The 21471-nt window shown below is 43.9% G+C and overlaps 1 protein-coding gene across 9 annotated transcripts in view; it reads left to right on the top strand.

Moving 5' to 3' along the window:
* The first annotated feature begins 4059 nt into the window (after window positions 1-4059).
* The window catches only part of Nf2 (NF2, moesin-ezrin-radixin like (MERLIN) tumor suppressor), a 91473-nt gene continuing 74061 nt past the window's right edge, over window positions 4060-21471 (top strand). For 3 of the 9 annotated variants that reach the window (XM_052736376.1, XM_052736373.1, XM_052736374.1), the window contains exon 1: window positions 4061-4652. In XM_052736376.1, the coding sequence (XP_052592336.1) occupies window positions 4539-4652 (114 nt within the window). In that variant the 5' untranslated portion in view covers window positions 4061-4538. Of the gene's footprint in view, window positions 4653-21471 lie in introns of all 9 variants that reach the window. The other 6 variants (XM_052736375.1, XM_052736368.1, XM_052736370.1 and 3 more) reach the window with 3 other exon arrangements.

Raw genomic sequence — 21471 nt, 5'->3', positions numbered from 1 at the left:
GGATCTCTGTGAATTCGAGGCCAGCCTGGGCTACCAAGTGAGTTCCAGGAAAGGCACAAAGCTACACAGAGAAACCCTGTCTCAAAAAAAAAAAAAAAAATGCTCTTAACTTCTGTGTCATCTCTCCAGCTCCTATGCTATTTTTTATTTTATGTGTGTGGGTGTTTTGACTGCAAGTTTATCTATGCACCACATTTAGATGCCCTGGAACTAGAGTTACAGATGGTTAGGAGCTACAGTAGGTGCCGGGAATTGAACCCAGATCCTCTGGAAGAGGAGCCAGTGCTCTTAACCACAGAGCCATCTCTTCAGCCACCTCACCCACTTTTTTTTTTTTTGATTTATTTATTTATTATGTATACAGAAGAAGGCGCCAGATCTCATTACAGATGGTTGTGAGCCACCATGTGGTTGCTGGAAATTGAACTCAGGACCTCTGGAAGAGCAGTCAGTGCTCTTAACCTCTAAGCCATCTCTCCAGCCCCCCCACTTTATTTTTTTAATTGTGTGTGTTGTAACCTGCATGTGAGTGCAGGTGCCTGAGGAGCCCAGCAAGAGGGCATCAGATCCCCTGGAGCTGGAATTACAGGCTGTTGTGAGCTGTCCCACTTGGGTGCTGGGGATTGAACTCAGGGCCTGTGTAACAGCACTAAATGCTCTTAATCACTGAGCTATCTCCAACCCCTATGATACCTATTTTCATTTCTGGCTCTTTCTTTTGAGATTCAGAACCACCTATCTTACCTGGACATCTTCCCAGGAACTTTAAATAGAGTATTTTGCAGATTAGCCCTGAGCCTAGTACCTAGGAAGTCTTCTATAAAAATGAATTGTTACTGATCATCAACGTTCTATTTTAGCTCCTGCTGTGTGATCTGCTTCCTTTTGCTTCTCCTCTGTGGCTTGCCCACATCACTCATTTGCTGGCAGTGTCTTTGGTCCTGGCTTATTTGTTGTCTCTGCAGGAAGCCCAGGGAAGAGTCCAACTTGGTTTTCCCACCAGCAGAGAAGAACTGAAGCAATAAAAATGAAGAGAATCCCACACCAAGCCCACAGTACTCTGAAGGATCACTTTGGTGGTATCCTCTCTGGTGGGTCCAGGCAACAGTTCCCTTCCCGACTGGTGCTTCCTGGGGTCACCATACAAGTATAGTTCTAACAACAATGTCTGAATACTACAGGATTCCAATCATGTTATTCATGTAATGCTTTTTAAACTTTCTGTGCAAACAAAAATGGGTTTCATTATGACATTGTCATACATATACATCCTTAAATTTTGTTCTTGTTAGTCTCATTTTTTGAAGCTTCAACTGTAGCTGGAGAATTTCTCTCCCGCTCCCGCCAAGTCCCGGAGCCCATTTATAAAATAAACACACAGACTCTTACATTATTTAAACTGTTTGGTCATTAGCTCAGGCCTATCATTGTCTATCTCTTACTCTTATATTTAGCCCATTTCTATTAATCTATACTTTGTCACGTGGCTCGTGGCTTATCGGTACCTTATATTTTTTTGGTCCTGGTGGCAGCTCCAGCAGTCTTCCCCTCTCCTTTTTGTTCCCTCAATTTTTCTGTTAGTCCCGCCTATACTTCCTGTTTGGCTACTGGCCAATCAGTATTTATACAGAGTGATATCCACAGCACTCATTAGAAGTGAGACATTAGAAGCCTCTGTAGCACACTGTTAAGAGCAGACCGAGGTCCCATTTCTATCTAGCCTGTCTCTCTAGATCTGAGTCAAGCATGAGACTCTATCGCCTCAGTTTTTTCCTAAGCCTACAGATCAGTATATAACTCTCAGCTACTGTTCCAGCACCATGCATACCACCATGATCCCCACATAATGGATTAAACCTCTGAAACTGTAAGCAAGCACCCAATTAAATGCTCTCTTTTATAATAGTTGTCTTAGCCGGGCAGTGGTGGCGTATGCCTTTAATACCAGCACTCCGGAGGCAGAGTCAGGAGGATCTCTGTGAGTTCGAGGCAGCCTGGTCTACAGAGCGAGCTCCAGTATAGGCACCAAAGCTACACAGAGAAATCCTGTCTCGAAAAACAAACAAACAAACAAACAAAGAGTTGTCTTGGTTATGGTGTCTCTTCACAGCAATAGGACAGTGACTGGGACATATATCTTTAAAATAAAACTCTACAACTCCCCTAGAAAGCGGAAATTCTCCTGTATATAGCACTTGAAATTAAGGTACAAGTACTACATGTATGTGAAAGGGAAAAATCAGTAGCCATCTTGAGAGGCGCTTCCCCCTCCCCTCCTCTGTGGGGCATTTACCCACCAACCCCACAGCTCCCCAGAGTTTTCTTGAGTGTGAGCAGCAGGAAATATTAGATAGAAGGATTTATTGCGGAGAATATTGCAGAGATAAACAGATAGAAAATAAAGGATAGCCTCGAGAGGGCCTGGAACCTTTTCCAACAGGCCCTGACTGTCTCTGCCTCAGGGTATTTATAGAGACACCAAGGGGTGGAGCAAAAGACCTCCTCCCCCAGCACAGCCAAGTGCAGACCATCTGACACCTGCACTCAAGCCCATGGTCCTAATCATCCTCTATGTGGACCTTCTGGGTAAAGCCACGAGGAATCTGAAAACGGGCTCCCACACTCCTCCAAAGGTATTTGCTGATCAGCAGTTTTAAAAGTGACCAGAAGTTGAACTTATAAGGCTGGGACAATCAATCTATGTATCCTGGACTTGGCAAAACAAGATATGGGGAGTAATGGACTCAACTGACCAGAAGTTGACCTTAGAGGAGAGTAGGACTGGAACAATAAATCTGAATGTATATATCCTGGGTTCAACAAAAGCAAGATATAGAGAGTAAAAAATGTATGTCTCTGTAGATACCCTAAATCCTGTTAGCCATCAGTTCATGCTTATAGTTCAGCCAGTAACTTCAAAGAACTACCTCACAGCCGGGCGATGGTGGTGCACGCCTTTAATCCCAGCACTCGGAGGCAGAGGCAGGTGGATCTCTGTGAGTTCGAGGCCAGCCTGGGCTATAGAGCGGGATCCAGGACAGGCTCCAAAGCTACACAGAGAAACCCTATCTCCAAAAACAAACAAACAAACAAACAAACAAACAAAAAAAGAACTACCTCACCCCTAGCCCCCTCGTCCAATCCCAAGCTGCCTGTAAACCTTTCCTATATACACCCCTTCAAGTGAGTGCTCGGGGCGTTCTCCTCCTCCACCCGCTGTGTCGGATGTTGGATGGCTGACCAAGCTTGCTGGTTTTGTTATAAAAACCTCTGTGTGCTTGCATCGGATAATGGCTCTGTGGTGGTCTTGCTTGGGGGTCTTGCGACCTAGGCACAACATATGCAGTTTGGAGAAAAATAAATAAATAAAATGCAGAGGACAAAATGAAAATGCTTTTAATTTTCCCATCCTTTTTGATGTAGCTCATTTTCATAGGATTCAACTTAGTCAGACACCTTTCTAAACCTTTCTGTATGTATTAAACAAGCTTCAGTTAGTCAGGAAAGGCCGTCACCATCCACTTGGTAATTGTAATTCTCTTAAAGAGAAGCTGGAGGATCAGGCAGGAAAGTGGGAGCCACTTAAGAAGCCTCTTTACGTGTTTTTAAAGTTTGAGAAATACAGGTCAATACATGTAATTAGGTGCCAAAAAGGAATTGCGGCCGGTGCCCCAAATGCGACTTAAGCTCTGGGGTAACGCACTTCTGGAAAGGCGGTCTCTGACGGCGATGTACCTCGTGTGCGGTGCCACCGGGGCCTCTACAGGTTTCCCGGGAAAGGCGCCGCCTGCGCCTTCTCAACCAGTCTTGCTAGAGTAGGCGTATTCTTTACGAACAAAAGCGTTCGGAGTGACCGCCCCTATAGCCACTCAACGCCGAGCACAGACCCGCGCCCCTGGCTCAGTGCAACTTCCAATTGGTGGAGTGGTCCTAGAGGAGGCGGGACGGAGAGGAAGTCCCGCTTCCTTTGGCGTTCTAGCCAATCACAGTGTCGGGGAGATGACCGGTTAGGTTGCATCCGTTCTGTAGCGTTCTGAGCGGCTTGAGGGCGGGGCGCGGGGGCCCGGCGGGTCGCTGAGGAGGGGGTTGGTGGAGGACGCTTCCCGAGGGCGCGCGGAGCCGAGCGGGTGACAGACACGCACGCGCGCGTGCGCTCCCGACTCCTGCGCGGCCCCGCGACCCCCGTCGGGCCGCTGAGAGGCGCGCGGCGTCCGCGCCGCAGCCGTCTAGGGTTCCAGTCCAGGGGCGTCCCCGGCGTCCCCAGCCCGAGTCTCCGAGCGCCGGGCCGCGCCCGCTCCTGCCCCCGCGTCCCGTCCTCGCTGCTGTCCGAGACTGTCCCTTAACTCGGCTTTCCGCACCGAGGGCCGGGTCCTCGCGGCCCATGGTGGCCGCTGGGGACCCACGCAGCCTAAGTCCGTCTCGGGCCGGCCAGCCGGCCACCATGGTGGCCCTGAGGCCTGTGCAGCTCCTCCAGGGGGGCTAATAGACCCAGGACGCGGGCCTAGGGGTGAGAGGGTCCCAGGCCAGAGTCCCCCGCCATGGCTGGAGCCATCGCTTCCCGCATGAGCTTCAGCTCGCTCAAGAGGAAGCAGCCCAAGACATTCACGGTGCGGATCGTCACCATGGACGCCGAGATGGAGTTCAACTGCGAGGTAACCGGCCGCCAGTCCCGACGGACTGTGAGCGGAGAGCCACGGAATCCCTGCCTGTCCGTCCCGGGCGCGCGTCCCCACCCACGGGGCGTCCTCGCTGCGGTGACAGTCGAGGTGGAAGCTTGAGGGATTCTGTATCTACCCTTCTCTGGGCAAGGGTGGAGATGGTCAGAACCGGAAAGGACTATCTAGGCCCAGATCACAAGTTAAAGCTAGTTGTTGCCGGGTTTTTTTTGTTTGTTTTGCTTTTTGTTTTTAAAAGAAAAAAAACCCAAAAACGTGGGTCTCTTGGTTTTGGCCTTCTTGAAGGTTATTTTCATTCATTTGTTTTTGGAAAAAAACGAATCTTCCGTAGTAACGAACTGGTTTACGGTGTGTAGGGCTTGCGCTTAAAATTCCAGGGAGATTTTCATTAGGTATTATTATGCACGCTAGGTCTAAAAAGTTACATCTAGTTTTGTTGAAAGTTTGTACTTTTCCCAGTTCCAAACTTTTAAAGTTTCTAGGGAAAACTTTGAGGAAAAAGTAGCTTACATTTACTTTCCATAGTTTCTAACATGGTGATAATAGCTATCATTTGTTGAAAACGTGTGTGTGTGTGTGTGTGTGTGTGTGTGTGTGTGTGTGTGCGCGCGCGCATGTGCATGCTATACAAGCACTCCATCACTGGGTTATATCCACAGCCCTGAGCACTTTCCAAGTGTCAGATATTTATACATTTAACTCTCGAAAAACAAAACAACAACCAAAAATTAGTCTGGTAGGTACCCGTGACACTGCAATATATTTGATCTGGTTTCCTGGCCTATTGCTTCTAAAAATCTCCAAAGTAGTGTCTTTCTTGTGTGCTAATGAGTTGACTGTTGTTGCCAGGCTTCAGTTTTTAGGATTCAGCTTGGTTGCCAGAAAGGCATCCTTAGGTTGGGACTTCTCAATTCTTCTCTCAAGCTGGGACTGATGGTTAAATTGATCACTAAAGGCCAATGATTTAATCAATAATGCCTATATAATTAAGCCTCCATAAACTCCCAAAAGGATGGGGTTTAGAGAACGTCCAGCTGAACATGTTTGCTGGGAGTAGGTATACAAGCTCTGCACCCTTTCCCACATGCTTTACCTTATGCATTTAAAAAGATCTTGTGAGGCTGGAGAGATGGCTCAGAGAGATGACTGCTCTTCCAGAGGTCTTGAGTTCAATTCCCAGCACCCACATGGTGTCTCACAACCATCTGTAATGAGATCTGGCGCCCTCTTCTGTGTACATAATAAATAAATTTAAAAAAAGATCTTGTAATATCTTGTGCCCCTTGTAATATCCCTGATAAAAAAATAGGTAAACACGAGTGTTTATCTACTTTATGTGAGGTGCTCTACTAAATTAACTGAACCCAAAGAGGGAGTTGTGGCACCTCAGTTTGTCAGTAGTCAGAAGCATGTGATTGGCATCAGAAACAGAAGGCAGTCTTGTGTGGCTGACACTTTTACCTATGAGATTTAACATTCCAAGAAGAGTGTGTCAGAATTGAATTGAATGAAAGGATACTCAACTGGTATCTGATGGAAGAAAGAATTGTTTGATTGGTTGATGTTGCCCCCATCTTATTTTTTTATTTTTATTTTTTAACATCTTGGTGAAAGACTTTTGGCCAGGTGTGGCAGCACACACCTGTAAATCCAGTGCTTAGGAGCCTGAGCCAGAGAATTGTGAGCGTTCAAGGTCAGCCTGGGCTACTGAATGTGGCAAGAGCCTCTATAAGGGGTGGTGGTGATGCCTTGGGAGGCAGCAGCAGGAGGATCTCTGTGAGTTCGAGGCCAGCCTGATCTACAAAGAGAGTCCAGAAAAGCCAGGGCTACACAGAGAAACCCTGTCTCGAAAAACCAAGACCAGAAAAAAAAAAAAAGGGTGGAAAAAAACTTTAATTTTTCCTTTTTATATATGAAGAGTGCCTCAAGATTTTGAACTTCCGACTACGCTTTTAGCCAGGATGATACTTTAAGCAATTTATTGTTTGCTACCCAAAGTGTTGACTCCCGGCCAGCAGCGTTGGTGAGCCTGACAGTAGATCAGGGGTTACCAGATTGTTTCTACTCAGAACTGTATAGTTCATCATTTCAGCTTTACAGGTCCTCGGGACCCTGTCGGCACTAACTTCTCAGCTCTTCAGCTTTGCTTTTAGATAGGATTGACTTAAGCATGACAGTATCAGGTGCTCCCCTGACATAGTCTACTCCAAAGCTGGTGAAAATTCTTTTGAAAACAAGCTTTGGTAATAGTTGTAAGGATGAACAGCAAATGTTACAACAAGAAATCAATGAAAATTTAATAAGGTGAGAGGCAGTAGTTTGAATCAAGACTGTCAATGCTTCTTTCCCCCTTCGGATGAGTTAGATACATTCCACTCCTTGTTGCTGAGGCTGAGTCCTAGGAAGGTGGGGTCTCCTTTTTCTACTCAATTCCTACCTGTGGAACGGGGTGTGACGTACTGAGATGATTTAGGACCTGACTGCTTTTGCCCCAACTTTGACTTGTGAGGCGGTTATTGACCTCAGGAAAGGCAAGTTGAAACCTCAACCTACTGTGTGTTTTTCCACCAAAGACTCAGTCCTGGAATTGGTGGGGAAGGGGAGAGCTTAGAGAAAAGCTCATCATTTTCACCATTGCCTGTTTCTAGAATCCTGGCTCAGAGATTTTTGCGTGAGGAATGGAGAGGAGCAGGACTTAAAACGGAATTGTTGACTAGGGGTATAGTTCTGATAAAGCATGTGTAGGTGGCCCAAGATTCAACCCCTAGCCCCAAACCCCCAAAACAAACAAAACCCAGATTGTCCTGATCTTACCCCAAAGAAAACAACTTCACCTGAAACACAGCGGGAAAGTGTATGCCTGAAGGTAGTCTTGAGAATGCTATGTTTTAGCGAGAGAAGATTGGATTTTATGAAGATACAGCCTAGACTGTGTGTTTTCCAGTTTGCAAGAAAGTTTTAGGGAACTCTCCTTAGGGAAAGACTAAAGATCAAATATTTACCTCAGCAGCAGTTCCCTCAGAGTAACCGTAATTCAGTAGGCTAGTTTGTATACAAGTTGTGCCCCAGGGCATTGTTACAAATATTAGAAAAACAAGCCACAATGAGCGTTTAACAGCTAGATGGTCATGGAAAGGGAAGACTAAAGCCATGTCATTCAAGGTTAACTACCCAAATCAACATTTCCCTGTGGGGAAATGTCATAGGCCTTCACACTGTGGGAGAAGTAGATTTTGTTAAAATCGTCCAGCCGGTCACCAAACAAGTAAATGGTAAGTCTTGATATTGGATTTGATGGTCTGTGTCTGTAATCTTAGCACTTTCCAGGCTGAGGGAAGGGGAATGGAGTGGTCAAGGCCAGCTTGAGTACATAGTAAGCTCTGTGCCTCAAAAATACAAGGACAGAGAGTGCTGCCCCTCTCCCACCAAACAGAAGCCCTGGATAGGGGGCACCAGTACCCAGAGTCAATAAAACATATTATCTGAAATGTCCAAAACATCAAAAACTATGAGATATGCAAAAAAAATGGGAAAATATGACCTGTACAAGGAAGGAAGAAGAGGTGGGTATGGGAAAGCTAGCTACAGAAGTCCCTGTGAGAGTGAACAGGGGTCAGAGTTAACAAAAAAGGCTGTAGGGAGGTTGTTCAGTCAATACACTGCTTGCTATGCAAGTATGAGGATCTGCACTTTGATCCTGAGCACCATGTAAAAGCTGTGCTGGAGGATGGAGGCAGGAAGGTCTCCGGAGCTTGCTGGCCAGCCAGGCTAAGTGAACCACTGAGCTCCAGGGTCAGTGAGAGACCTGGTCATTCAAAATAAGGCAGAGAGTAATAGAGGAGGACACTTGATACTGTCTACTGGCTTCCACATGTCCATGTGCATCTGTGCACCACACAAGTACACATCCATGCACATGCACAAACTCTCGAACACACACACACACACACACACACACACACACACACACACACACACACACACACACACGCATTAGCCATTATAAATGTATTCCCAGAACTTAAGGGACACACAAAGTAGTAAAGGAAGGCACAAGATACTGCCAAATCAAGTGGAGCTCACGAAAGAGAGGAGTTATAAAAGAGAACCAAATGAAAGCTCTAGAGTTGAAAAGTCTAATAGCTGGAATAAAATACTCAGTAGAGGAGCCCCAGTTACAAATCTGAACTATCAGAAGAAAGAAGGAAGTCCACTAAGAATTAAGGTCTAGTAAAGTTGATTATAGATTAAGTAGTCATTTTCAGAGTAGTGAAATGAAGACAACAGATAACCAAGAACTGGGAGGATTTATCACTCAAAAGACCTGCCTTACAAAAAACTGTTACGAGGTCCCTCAGGCTGAAAGCAAGAGACCTCAAAGAGAACAGTAAAGGTGATTATATAGATGCTGTAAATGCTTAGTTTTCTCCTTAACTGATTAAAAAATTGTCTAAGTGCTTGTAATGTTAGACATATAATATATATTGTACATATAACACATTTGGTAACAATAACAGAATTGACGTGTTGAAACAAAGCCATAACGGGCTAAGGAAATGACTACAGATGGTAAAAGAATAGCTGTAACTATGAGTTACTGTGAGTGTAAATTTGATAGATGTATATACTAATACCACAGCAGAACATTGCTGGATCATTTAAAGGAAACTAATATAAACCTGAAGTTGGTTTTGATAAGTCAAGATTATATGGTAAGTTCCAGAGCAGCTACTATAAAGATCTAAAAATATGAAAACAGGAGCTAGAGAGATGGCTTAGTGGTTAAGATCACTTGTTGCTCTTGCAGAGGACACAGGGCTGCTTCCCACACCCACAAGTCAGCTCATAACCATCTGTAACCCCAGTTCCAGGGGATCTGATGGCCTCTTCTGACCTCCATGGGCATTGCGTTCATGTGGCACTCTTACATGCAGACAGTATACTCATACACAAAAAATGAATCTTTAAAAAAGAGAAAAAATTATTAAAATTTTATTTATTTATTTGGTTTGGTTTTTATTTTTGTTTTTTGATTTTTCTGGAGACATGGTTTCTCTGTGTAGCCCTGGCTGTCCTGGAGCTGCTCTACAGTGGAGCTGGCCTTGAACTCAGAGATCCACCTACCTCTGACTCCAGAATGCTGAGATTGGCATGCGACTCCATACTTATTTTTAATTTTTTAAATTTATTTTTATTTTTATTTTTTTTCAGAGCTGAGGACTGAACCCAGGGCCTTGTGCTTGCTAGGCAAGCGCTCTATCACTGAGCTAAATTCCCAAACCCTAATTTTTTTTTATTTAATTTTTTTTTTTTTTTGGTTTTTCGAGACAGGGTTTCTCTGTGTAGCTTTGCGCCTTTCCTGGGACTCACTTGGTAGCCCAGGCTGGCCTCGAACTCACAGAGATCCACCTGCCTCTGCCTCCCGAGTGCTGGGATTAAAGGCATGCGCCACCACCACCCGGCTTAATTTTTTTTTTTTAAGACAAGATCTCACTATGTAGCTATGTAGACATGACTGGCCTTGGACTCATAGAGATCTGCCTGCCTCTGTCTCCCTAGTATTAGAATTAAAGGCATGTACCACAATACATCTGGCATCATTAAAAAATTAAATGTTTCATTAAAAATTTTTGCTTAAGGTAAGATCAACGGGCAGATGAGATGACTCAGCAGACTTGGCTGCCAAGCTTGAAAGCCTGAGTTTGATCCTGGAACTCACACAGAGAAAGGAGAGAATGAGTCATACCAAGTTATCCTGTAGCCTTCACACAGATATACACATCTACCAACGTGCATACACACCCAAAAGTAAATGTTAAGAAAATTAAAGGGCTGAGGGGTTTTCATGTGGGTGTATATGTGTACCACATGTGAAGAGTGCCCTTGGAGGTCAGAAGATGGTAGAGACATGTAGATCTTGGAGTTTTGTGACCAGCCCATCGGTGAGCTCCTAGTTCAGTGAGAGATCCTGTCTCAAAAAATAAGGTGAAGTCTAATAGAAAAAGACAGTTTGACCTTTGCATGTGTACACACAGGTCAGTGTACATACTCCTCCACATTAAAAAGTAAAGAGTTAAATGAAGAGAAAAAGTAATAGACGATGTAGATGATGAGGGACTTTGTGATGATTCTTCATCAGTGTCAACGATTGGATTTAGAATCACCATAGAAACATACCTGAAGAGCCTTTAATCCCAGCGGTCACAGAGGCAGATGGCTCTCTGTGAGTTCAAGCCTAGTCTGACCTACAGGACAGCCATAGTTACATACTGAGACCCTGTTTAACTCCCTTAGCTCCTCCCTCTGAAATATCTGATATGTCTGAGCATGTTTCTAGAACATTTTAATTAAGGAGGAAAGACACACTGTGAATGTGAGTGGTATCATCCCATAGGCTGGGTCAGGCTGAATAAAAGGATAAAGCAAGCTGAATATAAGGATTAATCTCTCTTTGCTTCCTGACTATGTGTATATAATGTGAGCAGCTGCCTAATGTCCTTGATGCCATGCCTTCCCTGCCATAGTAGACTATCCTTTCAAACTGTGGGTCAGAATAAACTCTGAGTTGCTTTTTATCACAGCAACAAGAAAACTAATTCAGACTTACATCTAAAACATACTTTTTTTTTTTTTTTTTTTTTTTTTGAGACAGGATTTCTCTATGTAGCTTTGGAGCCTTTCCTGGAACTCACTCTGTAGCCCAGGCTGGCCTCGAACTCACGGAGATCCGCCTGCCTCTGCCTCTGCTGGGATTAAAGGCGTCCACTGCCGCCGCCGCCGCCGCCGCCGCCGCCGCCGCCGCCGCCACCACCCGGCACATACTTCTTTGTTTTATTTTATATGCATTGGTGTTTTGCCTGCATGTGTATCTGTGTGAAAGTGTTGGAACTCCTGGAACTAGAGTTACAGACAGTTGTGAGCTGCCATGTGGGTGCTGGGAATTGAACCCTAGGCCTCTGCAAGAACAGGCAGTTCTCTTAACCACTGAGTCATCTCTCTAGCCTCATAAATAATTCTTATAATTAAATAATCAAAAGACAATCCATTTAATAAATGGACATAAGATCTGAACAGACATTTTCTTTTTTCTTTTTTTTTAAAGATTTATTTATTTATTATGTATACAGCATGCATGACTGCAGGCCAGAAGAGGGCACCAGATCTCATTACAGGTGGTTGTGAACCACCATGTGGTTGCTGGGAATTGAACTCAGGACCTCTGGAAGAGCAGCTAGTGCTCTTTTTTTTTTTTTTTTTTTTTTTTTTTTTTTAAAAGATTTATTTATTTATTTATTACGTATACAGCATGTATGACTGCAGGCCAGAAGAGGGCACCAGATCTCATTACAGATGGTTGTGAGCCACCATGTGGTTGCTGGGAATTGAACTCAGGACCTCTGGAAGAACAGTCAGTGCTCTTAACCTCTGAGCCATCTCTCCAGCCCCAACAGCAGCTAGTGCTCTTAACCTCTGAGCCATCTCTCCAGCCCCCTGAATAGACATTTTCTAATGAAGATATATAGCCAATAAACACAAGAAGAGATACTCAGTGTCATTAATCATCAAGAAAGTGTAAATCAAAAGCATAATGAGGACTTTACTACAAAGAAAGGCAACCAGTAAGATTCCTGGAATGAAAAAGTTACGTAGTGTCACTGTGAATGTAGAGAAAGCCACTGTGAAAAATTATGTGGCAGTTCCTCACTCTAAGCCTAGTTTCTATATAACCTATCATTTCTACTCACAGACACCCATCAGACAGAAATAATGTGTTTACAGAGAACCTCATGCAGCTGAATTATTCACAATATCCAAGAAACGAAAACAGCTCTGCTGTCCACTAACAGATGGCTTATGCATTCCGTGGGATATGATTTGGCAATGAAGTGGAATGAAGTATCAATAGATGATTCAACAGACCTTTAAAACAGGAGTCACAGAAGAACATATAATTCCATCCATGGAAAATCCAGAATAGGATGTTAACGGAGACAGACCGTAGATTGCTCACGGCTCAGAAAGTGAACAGGAGTTTAAGAGTATTTTAGCTTTAGGATACGAAGTTTCTTTTTGAAGTGATGAAAATGTTCTTTGAGCTGAAGGTTAAGGTGTGTACTCAGCATGTGTGAGACCCTGGATTCCATACCCAGTGCTGAAAAACAACAAGATTTCAAAATTACTATGGGTGATGTGTAAGCATTACAGCTCGGATGGAAAGGTATCCTGGCAGCTGGGAGCCAAGGAATACTACAAAGTCACACCACACAACAAACCTCACACAAGAAATTCATTGGGAGGGAAAAAACTAGGAGGGTGGTTGCTGTTGTTGGTTGTTTTTACTCTTTTGGGGGGCTCGCCCCCCAACTCCCAAATAAATACACACAGAGGCTTATTCTTTCTTATAAATGCCTGACCTTAGCATGGCTTGTTTTTAGCCTGCTTTTCTTAACTTAAATTAGCCCATCTACCTTTTGCCTCTGGACTTTTATCTTTCTCTATTTCTGTATATCTTTTCTTCTTATTCAGTGTCTGGCTGGGTGGTTGGGTGGCTGGCCCCTCGAGTCCTCCTCTCCTTTTCTTGTCCCTTCTTTCTTTTTCTCCTTTTGTTTATTCTCTCTGCCTGACAGTCCCGCCTATCCTTTCTCCTGACTAGCTATTGGCCGTTCAGTTCTTTATTAGACCAATCAGGTGCTTTAGACAGGCACAATAAACAACTTTACAGAGTTAAACAAAGGCAACATAAAGGAATGCAACACATCTTTTGCATCATTAAAACAAATGTTTCACAGCATAAACCAATGTAACACATCTTAAAATTTCACAACAGGCTGCCTCTGCTCGGGTGAGAAACAGCAGCACACTGAACAGGATACTGGGCTTATATAGAGTTTCTTGGGAAGGGGGTGGAACTTTTCAGGGTGGAGCTTTCCAGGTTGGAGATTGGTGGGATTTCACATCCAGAGATTGGGTTTTTTACTCTGTAGGGTGGGGGCAGAGTATTCTGTGGGTGGAATCCAATAGACCGCCTCAAGGGAGGGGCCTGGCCTGGCTTGAGGGCCTTACACGATGGCTACAACTTTATGAATATGCTAAAAAAAAATTGAACTATACAATTTAGATCGATGGATTCTAAAAGTATGTGAATTACAAAAAAAGGTATAGCCGGGCGGTGGTAGCGCATGCCTTTAATCCTAGCACTCGGGAGGCAGAGCCAGGCAGATCTCTGTGAGTTCGAGGCCAGCTTGGGCTACAGAGAGAGTTCCAGGAGGGGCTCCAAAGCTACACAGAGAAACCGTGTCTCGGGGAAAAAAAAAAAAAAAAGGTATAAAAGTGTGTGAATTACATTTAAAAAAAAAAAACTTTTATAAAAGCCACCTTACACCAAATCTAAGCAGTGGCTATTACTGTTGTTATTCATAAAACGTTATGGACACAGAAATTTGAAATACATGAATGATAAAAATTAAAATATAATTTTTTGGGCTGGAGGGATGGCTCAGCAGTTAAGAGCACTTGTTCTTGCAGAGGACCTGGGTTTGATTCCCAGCACCCATGTGGCTTACAACTGCCAATAACTTCAGTTCTAGGAGATTTGATGCCCTCTTCTGACCTCTAAGGGCAATAGGCATGCCCATGGTGTTGAGACATACATGCAGGCAGAATACTCATAAAATATAATAAATCTTTAAAAAAGTTTTATAAAATAAAAAAAAAAATTCTTAGCTCTACATAGAATAAGGAGAGTTTGATCTGTCCTGTGGACCATAGTTTGATGACCTCTAACAATTTTTTGCTGAATGTTATGAGAGTCTGATCGACTAGCCAGTAGGAAAAAGAAGTTTGTTTGACATTTATTCAGCCATAATTTTGACAGGAAAAACTTCTTTTTAGGGTATGTGGTACTGAGGATTGAACTTCATGCCCAGCAGGCAAGTGCTATACCACTGAACTGGTCTTTCTTTAAGGGGAGGGAAGCAGGCCAAGGTTTCATATAGCCCAGGTTGGCCTTGAACTTGGGTATGTAACTGTGAATGACCCTGAATTACCAATTTCCTGCCTCTGTTTCTCAAGTGCTTGGATTATAGACATATGTCTTCATGCCCAGCTGGAGAGATGGCTCAGTGGTTAAGACCATGTACTGGCTGGGCACAGTGGCACACACCTTTAACCCGAGCACTCAGGAGGCAGAGTGCATCTCTGTGAGTTTGAGAAACAGCCTGGTCTACATGGTAAGTTCCAGGACAGCCAGAGCTACATATAGAGACCCTGTCTTAAAAGCAAAAGCAAAAACAAAAAACAACAACAAAACCAAGCAAAATCAGAGCACATACTACTGCAACTTGGCAGAAGACCTGAGTTTGGTTCCAAGCATCCATGTTAGGCAGCTCAGGATCATCTGTAACTCCAGCTCCAGAGAGATCTTATACCTCTTGCTTCAATGTGCACTTGGTTCACATACATGCACATACTTATACACAGACTCCTACACATACACATAATTAAAAATAGTAAAAATAAGCCGGGCGGTGGTGGCGCACGCCTGTAATCCCAGCTCTCGGGAGGCAGAGCCAGGTGGATCTCTGTGAGTTCGAGGCCAGCCTGGTCTACAGAGCTAGTCCAGGAGAGGCTCCAAAACTACAGAGAAACCCTGTCTCGAAAAACAAAACAAAACAAAACAACAAAAATAGTAAAAATAAATCTTTAAAAAAATCACCTGTAGATCCAAAAATAATGGATTGTATTATCAACACTAGGATGTAGTTTCTCAGCTTTGGCACTGCTGATGTTTGGGCTGGGTGATTTTTTTTGTATGGGTAGTAGTCTTGTGCATGGTAGGATTTGTTGTTGTTTTGTTTTTTGAAAGAGTTTTCTATGTAGGTCTGGCTACCCTGGAACTTACTATGTAGTCTAGACTACAAACTTGTAGCCTCAAACTTGTAATGATCTTACTCCATGTGTAGATTTTTTTTTTTTTTTTTTTTTTTTTCGAGACAGGGTTTCTCTGTGTAGCTTTGCGCCTTTCCTGGAACTCACTTGGTAGCCCAGGCTGTCCTCGAACTCACAGAGATCCGCCTGGCTCTGCCTCCCGAGTTCTGGGATTAAAGGCGTGTGCCACCACCGCCCGGCCCATGTGTAGATTATAGACTTGGGCTACCAGGCTTAGAGGCATTGTAGGGTATTTATCAAGTTGTCCAGTCCCTGATCTTAGCAGTATTCATCTACCTATCTCCAGTCGTGACATTAAGAACCCAGTGCAGATCTGTAGAAAGGGATAGTAGTAGTGGCAGTCAGAGAGGCACGGTGGTATAGGACAGTTTCTAAACTTTACTGAGTACACAATGGCGTGGAGATCTTAGTAAAGCCTGGGTGGATTCTGATCTAGGAGTTCAGTGGAACTCAGAAATCTGTTTCTAATTAGCTGTCAGGTGATGCCAATGCTGCTGGCCCAGTGACCACAGTTTGAGTAGCAGAACAGAGGGGAAAGCACATGGACTGTGAAATAGGCAGACTGAGGCTTAAAGCTCTGCTCTTTCCTGTCCACTTCTGCTTGGGATGTGATACTTACGCTCTGTGGACCTCAGTTTCCACACCAGGAAAGTGGGACCAATAGTGCTGGCCCTGCACTCTTGTTACAAGGCTATGTGATGCTGAGTGCCTCAGAAAGAGGGGCAGAAAGGGCTATAACTGGCCTACATAGGAGTCTTGCATCACCTTGGGCACTGTCCTCTTGTGGTTTTTGTTAAGTCATTGCATCTTCCTAGACTCCAAATTATAAAGGAAACCCTGTTTATAAATGATGACTGAATATTCATTAAAAGTAATAATAGTTTGTTTTATGGTGGTAGAGAGAGCTAAGAGAAGCAAATAGTCTCACTCTCTGCCATGTTTTTGAGCCAGGCTTATGCAAGGAAATGGCAGATGCCTTCAGTGAAAAATGAAAGCCAGTACTTGTGGAACTCTTGGCTTTAAGGTCAGATGGTAGTGGCCTTCCAAGAAGGACTCGATTTTAGAGCCAGTGGGAACTGGCATATGAGTCAGGTTTCCTATGGCAGTACGTTCAGGTTTTGCTGCAGAGGTGGGGGTGGACTCTCCCTCTTGCTGTTTGCTGCATTGCACAATTGGCTTGATGCGCTAGAAGATTTTTCCACTTGAGAGATTTGATATTTGTCATCTTGAGAAAGTGGGTGCTGAATAGAATTTGCCAGGAGGCTAAACGGTTATATTATTTCTTATCGAGGCTGGAATTTTCTCTGATAATTCAGTCTATCAGTAAAATAGCCAAATATGAAAAATTTCTCAAGATTGAGTTTGGAAGATTCTAATACTGTATTACACAGAAAACAAAGCCTTCTCATGTTAGTTGGCATTTTAAATGTTTTCACCACAACCAAATGGGGTTATGATCAATTGAATGCCAACATTACAGGTCATTACACCGTATAGCAAGTAGATGTAGTTTTTCCATAACAGAACCTTCCAGGGGAGGGCAGAAGGAATAATTCTGGTATGTGGACAGGCCAGGGTGAAGGATGAGCTGGTGGAAAGGCAGGGAGCTGCTGGTTAGTGCTGTTGTTCCGGACCCCATGAAGGGCAAGGGATAGCCGTGACTGTGATGTGTGCTGTGTCGGTGCTCTAGGTGCAGAGCTCCAGTCGGTACAGCAGGGCTTCCTGGACTGATGCAGGAGATGCTGAGTTCCCACATGTGTGAGGCAGCTGGTGTCACCAGATAGTGACATGAGTGTTGTTTCCCTTGTTTCCAGGAGGGAAGGGATTCAGCAGAGTAAATAGCTTACTTGATGTCTCAGTGGAACCACTGTCCATTCAAGAAGAGAAGGATGGGCACATCGTTAAAATCACCAGCCATGTGATATCCCATAGCTTATAACAGAGCTGGAAAATTCCTATCACCTAGCATTTTTTGTTTAGTTTTATTTTATTTTAATTTTTTGTTTTGTTTTATATTTTTGAGACAGGGTTTCCCTCTGTAGCCTTGGTTGTCCTGAAACTCACTTTGTAGCCCAGGCTGGCCTCGAACTCAGAGATCCACTTGCCTCTGCTCCCAAGTGCTGGGGTTAAAGGTGTGCACCACCTGGATAGTTTTTTATTTTAATTAAACTTAAAACAAAACAAAAACAAGAAACAAACAACAACAAAAAAAAACATTATAGGGGTGAAAGGGCTTGTGCATGCCACAGCTCACGTGTGGAGGCCAGAGGACTACTTTTGTGGACTCAGCTCTTTCCTTCCACCTTTATATGGGTCCTGGGGATGGAACTCAGATGTCCTAAGCTAGCCTTGAACTTGCTATGTAGCAGAGGATGACCTTGAGTCATAGACTTAGGGGGCTTGGTCCCTAGTGCTGCCTCTGAGGAACTGAGTTCTTACATCTCTCACTTGCATCATCTGTAAGATAGGAGTTGTCATGACTCTTCTTGTAGCGTTATTGGCAAAATACTTAGACCAACCCACCTGGCCCAATGTAAGACTGTATCAAGCTGTTTGCATAAATGGAAGTGTGTCCTGAGCCCTTAGCGTTTCCCTGCTCCTTTCAGCTTCTCCATGCTTTGTCACACACTTTCTTGGCTTGAGCTGATTGTCCCATTTACTTTCCCAACCTCTGGTCACAGAGCCTTTGTATAGGCCAGCCTAGTGCCTGGAATGCCTCCCTCACTTGTTGCCTGGCACAGAGATATTACTAATTCTAAAATTAATTCTAAATATTATTAACTTAGATGCTGTTCAAGCTTGCTTTTTGTGCTGGGTGTCATACTCTGCTAAAAGGTGGGCCTGGGATTTAGTCTTCCAGGCCAGCCCTCTCTCCACCGTGTATGATACTCAGTAGGAATTTCCACACAGAAAGAAGGAAATTTTGACACCCCCCCACCCCCTGAGAGTTTAAGTAGTTAGTAAATAGGAAAAAGTGGAAATAAACTTTCTTTTTTTGTTGTTTTGTTTGTTTTTCAAGACAAGATTTATTTGAGTAGCCCTGCTAGCGGTCCTGGAACGCTGTAGACCAGGCTGGCCTCAAACTCAGAGATCCCCTCCCTCTGCCTGGGATTAAAGGCATGTGCCACCACCCAACTGAAGAACTTTCTGCTGTGACAACTTATTTGTCTTTTTCATTGTTTTATTTATTGCACTTGGTGTAAGATTCTATCTCAAAACCATTTTGTGAACTTGCCAGTGGGTTTAGATTTTGCTGGGTAATGACATGACTAACAGTCCCTGCTGTATTTCCTTGATGTTCAGTTTGTCCTTTGGATCCTGAACAGTTTTATAAGTGAATCTTTTTCAGCTGCCCATGATCAGCTTGGAATTCAAGCTTTTGGCCTAAAGTAAAGCTTATTTCACAAGAGTTAAGTATTTTCTAGTTGCATGTTTCACATTCCTTAGGGTCCGAGTGGCTCTTCTTCTGTATTCAACCTGTGTCCTTCCAAGACATTTGGTGTGCCCACAAAGATATCAGCTGGTTACCTTGTTTCTTTTTCTCTGTGTGCTTGGAGCATGCCAGACAAGCTCCCTCAAGGAGCTAATCCCCGGCTTTGTTTTAATTTTTTTTTTAACTTTTTAGAAGTTCACCTCTTCCTTCCCTCCAAGTGTCTCTATAGGTCAGTTTTAGAGGAGCCCAAATTAAGATCATCAGAGTACAGTTTCTGTACAGTAAGAGGAAAGGGACCACAGGCATTTTGTAAATGCATGGCTCTTTTTTGAGTTTCAAAGTAACTCCTATTGGGGGTGTGGGAATGGGGGGTGGGGGAACCAAGGAAAGGTACTAACTTTCCAAAGTGTTCATGTCCTAGTTGGAGATGTAAAACATATATGAAAAGATATTGTAAAAAATGGATATATATGTGTGTGTGTGTGTGTGTGTGTATATATATATATACACACACACACACACACATATATATATATACACACACATCTCAAACATTTGAACTTGGAATCCTACTGAAACTGGGATAGAAGCCATGCACTGTGGCATGTGTGCCTGTAGTCTCAGATACTTAGGAGGCTGAGGTGGGAGAGTTACTTGAGCCCAAGAGTTTAGGACCATCCTGAGCAACATAATGAGATTTTGTCCCTTAAAAAAACAAAACAAAACAAAACAAAAAAACAAAAAACAAAAACCAAACCAAAACAACAACCAAAACACCACCACCACCAAAAAACCAAGCAAAGCCAGGTGGTGGTGGTGGTGGCGGCGGCGGCGGCGGCGGCGGCGGTGGCGGTGGCGGTGGCGGTGCACACCTTTGATCCCAGCAATTAGGAGGCAGAGGCAGGTGGATCCTTGTGAGTTTGAGGCCAGCCTGGTCTACAGAGCTAATTCTAGGACAGCCAAGGCTACATAAAGAAACCCTGGCTCAGAAACAAAACCAAACCAAACCAAAGCCAAACTTTCTTAGAAACATGTATAGCAGAGGGTGCTGGAAGAAAACTGGGCAGTAAGGGCCTAGTGAATGTAAGAACAAGGGCCTTCCTACCAGATGTGAACAGGTCCCGAGATTAAGGGTGAGTACCCAGGCCTGCTGAGTGGGAGAGAGTTCACTGGGCAGGCTTGGCTAGAGTTGGGCTCTGGTCTACACACCTTCTCTGTATGTGGTTCCCTGTCACTTGTATACAATCACTGAGAGCCCAAGCTGGGCTCTGAACATCTGGTTTCTAGGCTGAGCTCCTTGGGGCATGTTAAACACCTTTCCCTCGTTGTTCATCTGTACAATGAAGGGAAGAAGTCACATTTCATGGTCTTCAGCTTCAGCATCTGCCTTAGGAGACCGATTCCCACCTTCCATTTTTTTGTGAGACATGGCCTCGATGTGTAGTCTCAGCTGGCTTCTTTCTAGATCCTTCTACCTCAGACTCCTTCCTGTGTGCTGGAATTACAGGCATACAATCACCCCCCCCCCAGCTTTTGTCTTGGTTTTGATGACTCCCCCAGTGATTTGTGCTAGTCTGAGAACATTTTTGGCACTTTCTTAGTTTTAATTTGAGAATTTAAAGCATTTGAGACTTAGAAAACCCAGAACTGCGTTTTCTCAGAGCTACTGATAGCTCTAGCTAGCTGGTGACAAGGCTTCTCTGGTTTGTTACAGAAGGACACATTCTATCCTGTGTGTGCTTTGCTAATTTAGAGTCTAAATCCACATGTCGTAGGATACGTTCAGCATGCAGAAAATTGTCAGTAAGCAGTGCGGGCATCAAGGAGAAAGTCTGTTTTTATTGTGCTGGAGATGGAATCTATGGCCACAGGCAAGCCCCCTTTCACTGAGGGGCATCTCCAGATCTTAAAGCGGCCTGTTCACGGGCACCACTAGGTGGCGACAGAGCACAGTATTTTCTAAGTTACTGGGCTTTTTTTCCTCTTTGGCTCTTTAACTCCAATTCCCATTTTTCTCCTTTGCCAAATTTGGGCTTAGATTTGGGAAATTCACAGAAAGTCTTTGTTCATTTTGTTGCTTATGGTTGTCTGGTTTCAGTAGTTTGTTCGTTTGACTTTCAGATAAAACTGAATCTAGAGTAATTGCAGAACTTATCTGGACTGATCTGTGGTTTTAAATTCCTCAGCAGTGCCTTTATCTACTCTCTTACTCTTGTTGATTCTCAGATTAAGTCAGTCTCATAAATATGCTTTTTAAAAAGTCTTCAGACCTCAGTAGTTCTTATCCGTCCACAGAACTTTTTACCAATTCTACCCACTCCTGTAACTTCCTGTTTCTTCAGTGTTGCCAAAATCAGTGTTAAATCTTAAACAGAGACAGAATGTTCTCTCTCTCTCTCTCTCTCTCTCTCTCTC

The sequence above is a fragment of the Peromyscus californicus genome, unplaced genomic scaffold (assembly GCF_007827085.1).
Source record: "Peromyscus californicus insignis strain IS unplaced genomic scaffold, ASM782708v3 Scaffold_13__1_contigs__length_99412109, whole genome shotgun sequence".
In the NCBI taxonomy this organism is placed as follows: Eukaryota; Metazoa; Chordata; class Mammalia; order Rodentia; family Cricetidae; genus Peromyscus; species Peromyscus californicus.
Note: the sequence above shows the minus strand (reverse complement) of the source record. Positions and strands in the feature narration are given on the sequence as shown.